Raw genomic sequence first — 12267 nt, forward strand, 5'->3', positions numbered from 1 at the left:
ATTTTACTAAAATTATTATACATGTAATAATTTATCTGTTTCTGTGTCTCTATAAAGCCATGTAAAATTATCCATGAAAAAAACTCTTCTGCATTGATCTTTGCATAGAACTAAGGCTCTCGTACCACATCAAGTAATGAGTTGCTATCAGCCCTCTACCTATTTCTTGTAAGGGGGTCATCAGTTGAGTATGTGAGATCCTGAGACATCTTAAAAATATTTATGACATGGAATAGCTTTATTGATTCCCGAGTGGAAATTGATTATAAAGTGTGAAAAATATCTATCAAGTGGGGTCTGGAATCTTTGTCATTGTTTAGAACTGCTCACTTCATAGCCACAACTGGAATAGAGATGGAATGTAGAGATTTATTTAGGATAACAGTAAAATCGGGAGTCTCTTGTCTCAGTCTAAATATGAAATTCTGATAATTTTTAAAAACCCATAGGCATATTTTTGAACACTAAAGTACTTATTTTGATGATACTGATATTCTTGAAGGTCTTCTTGCCACTGAACATCCAAATGTGCAGGTTTCTTAATTTAGTTTGTTGCCCAATATGCTGTCTTTGAATTTTTTTTACCGTACCAAAAGTTGAATAAATAATAAACTTATGTATTAATCTTAAGTTGTTAAAGGCAAACATGAGATCTGTGCAATTCTCACTTAATTTCTCATCCAGCATTATACTTCTACTTAATACATTTTATAATCTTTATTTTTTCTGTCACACTCAGCTAATTTTTGTGTTTTTTGTAGAGACGAGGCCTCACTATGTTGCCCCGGCTAGTTTCAAGACTTCTGAGCTCAAGCGATCCACCCGCCTCAGCCTCCCAAAGTGCTGGGATTACAGGCATGCACCACTGTGTCCAGCCTCTACTTAATAAATTTTGATTACAAGTCAGTTTTTTTAAATTGATGGCTATGTAGGGTATAGGTTAAAAACATAATCATTAGCATTAAAAAATCTGGATTTAAATCTGAACTCTGATTCCATCACCCACTGACTGTAACCGTGGGCAAATTATTTACTATCTTCATCTTTAAGGAGTATCATAGTAACAGATGCCTCATACAATTATTTCAATAATTAACTGGGTTAAGGTATGTAAAGTACTGCACAGTGGTTGGTTTATGTAGACAGAATGCTCAGTGAGGGGAAAAAATAGCATATGTCCAGGTGGGGATGGGGGAAGACAATTATTCCGGAGAGATATACAGTGACATTTGGCAATCTAACTTTATCAGAAAGTGACCACTTCAACATCTTTCAGAGAGAAGAATTAAAACTGACATTATGTTTTCAAAAGTGCTTGTGTTGTCATCAAAATACTGATTGTGGGCATCACCGTTCTTGCAGGTTATTTCATTCTATGGTATATATCTTAGATTTGGTACATAACAATTGGGTCATTAGTCTTCACAAGTATAACCCCTTAGGCCAGGGCTGAATTCTGTTTATCTTAAACATTTAGGAAAGTCCTACTTCAAATCCTACAGTCTGATAGCACAAAATATAAATACATAACATACTCTCAAAACACACAAGGACATGTGTCAAGAATGTGTGTGTGTGTGTGTGTGTGTGTGTGTTGGTACAAAACAAAAACTTGAGGTAAAACAACATGCCCTCTGAAAAAACAATTACATCTCACAAAAGATGGTGTCTGTTGGGCTTATTTCTAGCTGGAAACAAGGAACCTTCCCACTAGAGCTTGGGAATAAAATAGAAGAGCGTGTCTACATTGGTAGGCTTATGAAGGCTTTCTCAAATTTTTTGTCTATGTTACTAAGAGAGAACAAACAGACAACATTCATTTGGAACAATTATTTTCAAATTTGACTCTGGTTTCTTTTCTCTCTCCCACCCACAACTATAAAGTAATCTATTACACTTTATATTACCCATTATAACACAAATCTGAAGGTTTCTTCAGTGAAATTACACAGTTAGGTCACACATCTTGTTTTCCATGATCTTATGAGTCTGAGTAGAACAAGTTTGGAATTGAGGCATGTAAGATGCAAAAGTCTTCTTACTAGAAGTTCCTAAGTTGAAATTATTTTCTACAAAGTGTGAGCAACTGTCTTGGAGAACTCTGATGTCCGTGAATAAACAGGGGGCTGGGAATGGGCACGATACCCTTGACTTGTCAGTCAAAAGCACACCACTCTCTCTCTTTTTGATTGAGGTGACCCCTAAATAATAGATAGACTTCTCATCATTATTTTCTTCAGGGAAATTCCCCTCCAATTTCAAAAGTTCATCCAATCCTTCTGAGAATGTGAGGTGTGGTGAAATTATGTTGGGATGCTGATCTGATAATATAAAAAATGCCTGGGCCTCTATCTCCCATGAGCTATTAGAGAAAGAATCCTTCAATGGAGAATTTTTGCTAGAGAAGCACTTGGTGACTGAACTATTTATAAGCCCTTGTTCTTCACCAGTTTCATTTGGTTTAGAGTTGCTGATCAGCGTGGCATATTTAACAAAGGGTTGTATCTGGCTTTCGTCCTCATAGGTTACCTCGGTACCCTCAGCCTCAGAGAAGTTAACACTGTTGAACTGGTCACTAATACAAACAGAACCCTTTTCAAGATCTGTTGTTGAAAGTAGAGAGACCACAGTTGTTGGCACCATCTCATCTTTATTTTTCCATGATGTATCAACACTGATATCTTCTGAAATTGTTTCAGGCTCCAAAAGAAGAGGACCACATGTCACTGATGCTGTATGCTTGATAAAAAGATGCTCAAACGTTTCTGGCTAAAAGAAAAGACACATTTTAAGGCTCAATTATGTTAAAAAATTTTGCTTCATTATGTCATACTGGCAGAAATGGAAGTGTGTTAAGTTAATAATAAAGAACATAAGTCAACCACAAATTAACTAGTTTTTGACTAAAATACATATATCAAAAAGCGTAAGGAAGAGCCCGTTTAAGATGATAGCATTTGAAAGTGGGACAAGACAGACTTAGACTTGAGTTCTTCCAATTCTACAACCATGAACAAGTACACTAACCTCTCTGCCTTTCAATTTCATCATCTCTAAAAATGTGCTTCATGGTATTGTGGCTAGAAATAAATTAGTGTCTGCAAGTGCTTAGCTCTCAGGAAAGATTGGTTACTGTCATTGGAAAACGCTATCTTCTGAAGATATTTTCTTCCTAATATTTTGTAGCAAATTACATTTCCATAAACTAAAAATTTTAGCCCAAAATAGAAAAAAGTGGATTGAAATGAAATGACCAAAATAACTTGTCTAAAAACAGTTAAAATAACTATGTTGTGAAATAAGATATGGTATGAAAGTAAAATAATTGTGTTGACTATTAAAAACTTATCTGCTGTATACTGAGAATCTGCTTGAGACTATCTGAAAACAAGAGCTAATAATATCGTATGTAGAGAACAATGATGATGAAAGAGATGATCACAAACTGGTAAATTACTATTCCTTATAAATAACTTCACGTAAAAATATTTACTATGGACATGTGAAATGAAGACAAATACACAAGACAAATGTACATCATATTTTTTATAGAAGTGATCATATCACAAAGAAAAATCCTGCCAAGCAACTATAAATCAAGAATCTGTGGGCAAAAAGCTCAATTCATACAATGTAAACACATTGAAAAAACAAATGCAAAATAAAAAAAGCTGTTGATACATCACTTGACAAATTAACACAACTAAATTAAGGGCTATAGAAAATGTGTTCAGCTTATATATCATACATGTCATTTAACTTGAATTTTACAATTTTTAAACTAATAGAATTCAGATTTATTGCTTGAAATAATGGTATACCCAGCTGTTCTTCATAATGGCAAGCATATTCCATATACAATACAATTTATTTAGCATAGTTTTATACTCTTAAGTAAAATATGTTAGTGATTAAAAGCATAAAGGAATAAATATACCAAGCGCAAAATATAATAATGGAATAGACTTATGTAGGTATTAAAATACTGCATAATGACAAATACTGAATTAATACAACTTTCCTATATTCACAATCATAATATATGAAGAGAAAACTGTTCCTATGCCTGTTTTTTTTTCTGAAAGAAATCTATAGTTTTATACATTTCTTCAAATATTTGCTTGCTCATTTTCTTTTTTCTTAAGGCTTCTACTATATATGCACTGAACTGTCTTAAAATTTAAATGAACCCACATATTGATTGTCAAAAGAATTAGATGCTATCAATATGAAAACAAGGAATACATACAAAAAAAACCATAACCATAGTCAAGATTACATATGTCCTTCAAATGATGTGTTTGATATATTTCATGCTAAAATGTCATAATCAGTAACTGTTGAAATCAAATACTGTAAACGCCTTCAAATGCATTCAGATAGAATATTTCACTCATAATTGATAAGAAATCTCATACTCATATACTATTGAAATATGTTTTGTCAGTGAGTTATAAAACTTTATTAAAAGTATATCCATTTAAAAATTTTCACTATATGCATCTTTTTTTAAGATTTTAGAATAATCTGGGCACATATTAAATATGTGTTCAGTGGGCAGTAATTAAAGAATGTCCTTTCATAATTTCATACTTAGATTTTACATTTCAATGACACCTATTAGAAGTCAAGAAGGGAAGAAAGACACATTCTTCCTGTTTTTGTAGAGTTCTTTTCCACTTTCAAATAAAACTACGAGTAAAATCTAAATATAAGGGATCCATATATACATATATACGCATATATAATAAATTTGAATACTGAGTTCATTAAACATAGTCTTTGGTTTGGTTTGAATGTGAGCAACACAGCATAATTCGTGTGCTGAATTCATAAAACTAGCAAGCAGTCTGTTTGAAAGTAGAAAAGTTCTGTCCTCACCATGAACTATTCATAAAAGCTCCAAAGAGTCTCCCATTTTTGCATCACTGCCCATTTCCCTGCCTGCCAGAGGTCTTGGATGGTTCAGTGGAAGTAAATTGGATTTGGGTCATAATTAAACAAGAAAGCTGGATTAGAAGTCGATGTTCCCTTCTGGTCCCGTCAATCTGACCTGAGTATGTAGGGTCATCCTGATATGAACTGTAACTCCCACTGTCCTGTGGCCAGCACAAACACAACTTCGGGCTTCCTTTTAACTGAAATGGAAGTTATCACTTAAGCCATTTTCAAGGATATTGAAAACTGAAATTCCCAGATTGAATAAAGTTAGATACAAAAATGCCAGGAGATATTCAAAAGAACACCCGAATAGGCTGATTTTTAGGCTGACATGTCTATAAAGGAATCTAAAATGGAAAAGTTTGGACATAAAAATACAAACTAAATATTTTCACTGATTCCATACTTATAATCATTGTATTTTTAAAGCTATTTGTCAGATGTTGCAGTTTTAGAGTTCACCTAATTACAGCATTGTCTACTACATATTTGATGACATTTAATAGATATGTAATGACAGCAACAGCCATAACTTTCTTAATGTTTTATGACCAGGAATATGACAAATCAAAAGCCAGAAATCATGAATACTACTTTTAAACTTTAGATGATTTGAAAATTAATCACACATCCAAACTGGACTCAAATCTATATTTTGAACCCAAATTTACACATCTACTTTAAGTTCTAAATCAACATAATCCACCATATGTTAACTCTCAGAAGTTCAACTGAATTTTTTTTAGATTTGCTCCCCTTCTTCAAAATGTAAAAATCTTCTAATACTCTATAGACTGTTGGGAAGTTGGCACATTGGGTTCATCTGTAGTGATCATGATTAGACTTCAAAGAATGTCCGTTCTCTGTTTAGATAAAATAAAACAAAATAAGAAAGCAAAATAAAAAATCACTCACAAAGAAAAAGATAAAAGATTTCAAAAAACATTGTCAAGCATGGGTTCTGGACTATAAATTTTTGTGTTAGGTTACAATAATGCATCCTTTTGGGAAAGGGCAAAATTTTGAACTAAGGTGGCTTCTCCCATTTTCTTAATGAATGTTTTAATATCACACTCTAAGGACAGCTTTAATTACCCCAGGAAGGGAAAAACTATAGGGAAATAACAGAATAGGTAAAAGGAGAGAAGAACAACGAGCTGGAAAAATTTAAAGAGGGAGAACCAACAGCAATATAGGATAGTTTGGAACAAGAAAGAATAAAAGAGGAGAGCAGTGAAAAGAAAAAAAAATAAAGAGAAAGAAGTGCTAAAAATGGTAAAGAATAGAATCACAGAACCATTCATTACCATGGGTTTTTAAAATCTAGAAATAAGATCTCAGAAATCATATGGTCCAAGTGTCTCCCTTTTTTCTGACAAAGCAATTGAGGCTGCCAAGATTATTTGCTAAAGGTTACATGGCTAATTAGAGTAGAGGGAGGACCCTGACTTAGTTCTTTTTTTCTAGTCCAATAATCTTTCTATAACACAACGGAAGATGAAAGGTTGTCCCAAACACAAATAGGCAGAAGAACATGTTCTTTGTTTCCCTTTTACTACTCGCTGTGATAAAGTTCAGCTGATTAATTTATACTCTCTCCTGGTTCCTCATAACCTGAGGGCTATAAGGAACAGGAAAATAAACAAAACTGAGGTTACATTTTTAGGGGAGTGAAATACACACTTCTAGGCCCAGTAATGTGCATTTCCGGGCATAGGGGAGATGGCTACTTCTAAACAGAACTTCTAACTCGAAAATGCACCAGCTCTTCCACACATTTGGAAGGCCATCTAGCAACTTTAGGGATGCTTCTGATTCAGATCTGTGAGGATGGTGTTCTGGGAGGCCACAGGTTATTGAGCTGCTTTATTTGGAGGCCTAGGGCTGACTGGGGAATCTAAGATAGTTTTTAGATCCCAAGGAAAAATCTATTTGTTTCTAGCTTTAGCCCTGCTAAAGGAAGTTGTTAAATGGAGTAAACTCTTGTGAAAGCTGGCATAAATGTAGACAAAGGAGCATGGCTAGATAAAAACAAACAAAAAACAGAGAATGAGAAAAATATTGTAAAATAATTAAAGAATAAAAAGGAGTGGAACAAATTGAAAATGAATTAAAGAGGCTTAAAATATCTTTAAGGGAAAAACCCAGGTGATTTGGATTTAGAAGAAATTTAACAAATTAGGCAGAAATGCTAAGGTAAAAAGGTGCAAAACAAAGTAAGAAAGGTAATAGTTCTTTTACACTCTAAAATTTGAATTGGAGGAAAAGCAAGGCTAATGAGTTATCATAATACATTTTCTTACAACAAAAATTCAATCTATGTTTAAGATTCTGATTTTTAAGGTATAAACAGAAATGGTATTCTGATTCAAGATGGCTGACTGAACAGGTTTCTCTTTTGTCTCTATAGAGATTCTGTTGGAATGGCAGTATGTAAATGAGCCAAATACAGACCCACCACAAAGAAGATGATCTGAGAGGGCTAATGAGAAATGGGTAATTTTCATTCATTTCTAAAAGATAGAAAACAATTGGAAGAGTATAGATCAAAGAAGGTGAGCAAAGAAAGCTGAAGACCAGAATATATCCAGCTGCAGCTGAGGAGAAAGAAAATTAGCCCTGCCGTATACAGCGGAGACAGTGCGTGAAGAAATGGCACGTAAAAACACATGAAGACAAGAGAACTGTGGCTGGAAACTGGGGCCTAATGGAAGTTCTGTATACGGAATAGGGCTCTTCTACTCCTCTGCTGAACACGGAAGAGCCTTCGTGTAAGAACTACCCTTCACAACCAGACTGAGGGTTTGTTCTCAAAAGCAACTAAGGAATTGTCTGGGGAGGAAGACAGCAGCCATGGAATATTGCTAGCTGAGAGCACATCTTTCCTCATCTGGCCAGAACCCTGCCTACTCACCCAGGGCAACAATCCCTGCCTATATACACTGGGCTCTCAGTCAGCCTGTCTACTGTTTCATTCCTAAACATGAAAGGAAAACAAAGGATTACCAGATATTCGGAGGAAAGTCTGAGATAATAAAAGAAAGGCCAAGATAAACAACAGGAACACATGACCTAGAAGGAACACAGAATTCAGGGAATAGAAGAAAAAAGAATTTTTAAAATAAAAGAACAAAAATCCTCGAATTGGTATTTCTAGCAACATTTAAGAAAATATGCATAAAACCAGAACAGAATACTCTGAGAAAGAATACTTGGAAATTTACAAAAATAATAGTATATAAAAATCCAACAGAAGCACTGGAAGAAGAGGGTATGGCAAGGTCTCAGAATGTAATACACACACACACACAAAACAAAGAAACCGAAAATATGAGATAAAAGGTAAGAGATGTGGAAGATCTACGCAGAGGGTCCATCATCCAACATACAGACTCTAGAAAGAGAAACAAAGAAACAAGAGGAGAGGAAATTATCAAAGAAATAATATAATTTCTTAGAATTGACAGGAGACATGGAATTGAAAGTCTCTTCAAAAAATAACCACATTAAATAAAAAAAGAACCACTCTAGATTCATCACTGAAAATTCAAAACAACAAAAACGAGGAGAATATTTTTTTAAAAAGGAAATTATAAGTAAACAGTGAGGAGTAAAAATCACAATAGTATCTGACTGCTCGGAAGCAACACTGGGTACTATATGTTAAGGCAGGAATTATCTCAATGTTCTCTTGGAAAGGCTTTTTCTAAGAATTGATACTCCACCAAACTAACAATCAAGGAGGGCAGAATAAAAGGAAGTTCAGGCATGGAGAGATGGAGACTTATGGCATACTTCTTAGGAGGTTACTTAAGGGTGTAGTTAAGAAAGATGAAGAAAAGGAATCCAGGAAACAGTACTAACCAGAAACCAGTTAAGGGAAAGTTTAGAGTGATGGCTTATAGTAATTTTAGAGAAAGCCTAGTCCTGATTGAAGTAGGAGGATAGAGGAGTTCCTGGAGAGTCCACTAGAACAACGCCTCCAGTAAAGATGGGGTAGTGGATAAAATAGGTAACATAACAGCATAGATTATATAATGGGAAGGGAGGGAAGAGGAGGGGAAGGAGAAAGAAAGACAGCATGAAAAGAAAGACAGAGAGGGAGGGAGAGAGGGATGAATGGATGAAAGAATGGAGGGAGGAAGAGGAAGGAAGGGACAATTAGAAACTTAAGGAAAAGAAAAAAGATAAAAACTAAAAATGAAGCTAACTAAAATTCGGCACAATTTTGATCAACAGGTGGAATATATCTAATATATTTTTTTAAAAATTCCCCTTTGACATCGGAACCACTGAGAAGTGTAATCACATATTATTAAATACTTGGATCAGTAAGTCACAATATTTACATAATCATAACAATGCAAATTCAGTTTATTAGTTTTTCTATTTTTAAAAATAAACCACAGACAAATTACAGCACAGAACATCATATCAACCCTGACTTAAGGAAAAACATAAACTTAGATTTAGAGATTGGAAAGTAGAGGGAGAAATGGAGGGAAGCGTAAGAGTGCTAATGTTTTTATTTAAAAAAAAAAATAGCAGGGGAGCTCCAAGAAATAGTCTTCTGTTTAAAAGAACAAGAAATGGAAGTTTAAGTAGATTTTTCTGAGGTTGGAGAAATGATTACTTAAGGAATTGAAAAAAGTGACAAGACAATATGGGTAGAAACACAAGGAGGGAATAATGTGTGGGAGTAAATCCTCGTTGTAGCCAGAAATCAATAGATACCGTCTACATTTCATAGTGGCATAAGCATATGGTTTTTAGAAATAAAAAGGTGACATACCAGAAAAACCAAAAGTCAGACAGTTAACTAAAGAGGCATTTGGAGAGCAAGACTAAGGGTACGGAGGGGTGGAAAAGGGGACTGTCCTTTTCATGAAGTGGTCTTCCAAACTCAAATATTTAACTGTAACATTTCATTATTAAGTCATTCACATATATTTTTTCAAAAAATTTTAAATATTGAGAAATATCATATACATGAGAGAACAAAGAGACATATACAACCATGCTTCCTGCAGCACTTTTTGTAATAAATATAAAAAAGTGTTCAAACACCTTAAACATCCACCAGTAGAGGAATAAATGAATTGTGCTATGTTTGTATAATGGAATACTACAGACCAGTCCAAATGTGTGAACTAAATTAACTACATCAACTTGGAGAGAGCTCAAAACACAATGTTCAGAGATATTTTTGGAATAATATGAAAGGTACATTACATTTTCAGTACTTCAAAGGATTACTCTTCATTGGTCATGGATACACACATGTGAAAGTAGGAAAGTATAAATGCACAAACTAGACAAACACAGGCTACATTCTTGAAATCATGGGTTCCTCCAGGAAGAGAAGGAGGGACCGGAAATAGTGGAACAAGCAGGACAAAATTTACCTGTAGTTTTTATTTATTTTAAAAATGAAGAAAATGCAGAAAGTTTTAAAATGTTATGTTAATATAGAGCTGTTTTCATATTGTCCTATATTTTCATCTTTATATTATCTGGAAAAACTAATTTTAAAAGAGAAAAGGAAGTGGAACATACAAAAGAAAAAAGATCTGGCAGGAAATTATATTGGCAAAATTGTTTTTAATCACATATGGTATTATCCTATTGTTAGCAATGTCTGGCATATAGTGGTTTTAAATAAATGTTTTCTTTTTATTTTTCTTTTAGAAATACATTCAAAATATTGGATTTTTAAAAACACATTTGATTAACATATTTATGGGTTCAGGATTTAGATTTAATATAAACCAAGGGGAAGGAGAATGACAGCTTCAAAAGTGGAATAGATTAATTTTAGGGAAGATTTTGAAAATCATGTTAGATGTCTAGAAATTTCAGGTTAAGAGCACTTTCATAATAATCAATATTCAAAATATCTGAATTTGGAGAACAAATTAAAGGAAACACTTGATATAGAAATTATTACTTCCTTTAAAAAATACTATATTTGTATTTGAATTATTTTTAAAAACAATAGGCTCCTCTGGTCTGCTTTCTTTGCAATATAGTGTGAGTTTTTTGTTTGTTTGCTTATTTATTCATCATTTGGGTTACTTTCACATTTTGGCTATTATGAATAATACTGCTATGAGTATTCTTACAAAACTTCCCATGTGGATTTGCTATTTCATTTCTATTGAGTACATACCTAGGAATGGAATTACTGGGTCATATAATAATTCTATGTTTAACCTTTTGAAGAATCGTCAGACTATTTACCGAAAGAGTTGCTATTCCATTCCCACTGTCAGTATATGATAATTCTAATTTCTCTGCATTCTCACCAACACTTACTGTCTCTTATTATAGCCATCCTACTGGGCATCTTGTGGTTTTTATTTGTGTTTCCCTATTATCTAATGACACTGAGGATATTTCCATTTGCGCTTCTTGGCTATTTGCATATCTTCTTTGGAAAAATGCCTATTCACATCATTTGCCCATTTTTATGATGTTAAAATATACATAACAATATTTACCATTTGAACTATTTTTAAGTGTATAATTTAGTGGCATTAAGCATATTAAGAAATACATTGTTAATATGGAACTGATGGCACGGGTATCAATTTGAGTCAGATAGATCTGGATTTGAACCACAGATGTTACATGGACAGGCTGGGTGATCAAGACAAGCTACTGAACCACTCTGGGCCTCAGTTTTATCATCAGAAAATATAAGGCTATTAGCCCTATGAAATAATTAAATAAATAACATGAATATGAAACATAGGGTGGATGGTAAATTTGCCTTTTCCTGTTTAGTAATATAAAGTGAGTTACACTATATTATTTTTCCTTTAAAAAGCATATTTTAGGCAGGGTGTGGTGGCTCACACCTGTAAGTCCAGCATTTTGGGAGGCCGAGGAGGGTGGATCACTTGAGCCTGGGAGTTCGAGACCAGCCTGGGCAACATGACAAAAACCCGTATCTACAAAAATTAGCCGGGCATGGTGGCACACGCCTATGGTCCCAGCTACTAAAGGGGACGAGGTGGGAGGATCAGGTGAGCCCAAGGACGTCGAGGCTGCAGTGAGCTGAGATCTCACCACTGCGCACCAGCCTGGGTGACAGAGCGAGACCCTGTCTCAAAAAGAAAAGGGTACATTTTAACTGTTTAGGAGATTAAAACAACAGGCTAAAGAGAAAAAGGTTAATGAATTTTAGAAGATTTTTATCATTAATAAAATCTTTGAAGTTATATTCTCCTTTACTCTTTAAATGTTCTATTATATTCCAAAACCTGATTTATTCCTAATAGTGTTATTTATGCACCTGGTCAGCCCTAGTAATAAACTAAGCAT

At 34.0% G+C, this 12267-nt stretch overlaps 1 protein-coding gene and 1 long non-coding RNA gene across 10 annotated transcripts in view; one reads left to right on the forward strand and one right to left on the reverse strand.

Annotated features, from left to right (window-relative positions):
- Nucleotides 1–10497, forward strand: part of LOC107966995 (uncharacterized) — a 71175-nt gene extending 60678 nt beyond the window's left edge. Inside the window, exon 4 of one of the 2 annotated variants that reach the window (XR_001707092.3) lies at nucleotides 7352–10497. This is a non-coding gene — a long non-coding RNA (uncharacterized LOC107966995). Of the gene's footprint in view, nucleotides 1–2524; nucleotides 2889–7351 lie in introns of those variants that run through there. The other variant, XR_010153665.1, reaches the window with a different exon arrangement.
- The window catches only part of LEPR (leptin receptor), a 209072-nt gene continuing 198620 nt past the window's right edge, over nucleotides 1816–12267 (reverse strand). For 5 of the 8 annotated variants that reach the window (XM_001161937.6, XM_016920109.4, XM_009459920.5 and 2 more), the window contains one exon: nucleotides 1816–2769. In XM_001161937.6, the coding sequence (XP_001161937.1) occupies nucleotides 1945–2769 (825 nt within the window). In that variant the 3' untranslated portion in view covers nucleotides 1816–1944. Of the gene's footprint in view, nucleotides 2770–3531; nucleotides 5805–12267 lie in introns of those variants that run through there. The other 3 variants (XM_001162088.7, XM_063800980.1, XM_024346386.3) reach the window with 2 other exon arrangements.

The sequence above is a fragment of the Pan troglodytes genome, chromosome 1, assembly GCF_028858775.2.
Source record: "Pan troglodytes isolate AG18354 chromosome 1, NHGRI_mPanTro3-v2.0_pri, whole genome shotgun sequence".
Lineage (NCBI taxonomy): Eukaryota > Metazoa > Chordata > Mammalia > Primates > Hominidae > Pan > Pan troglodytes.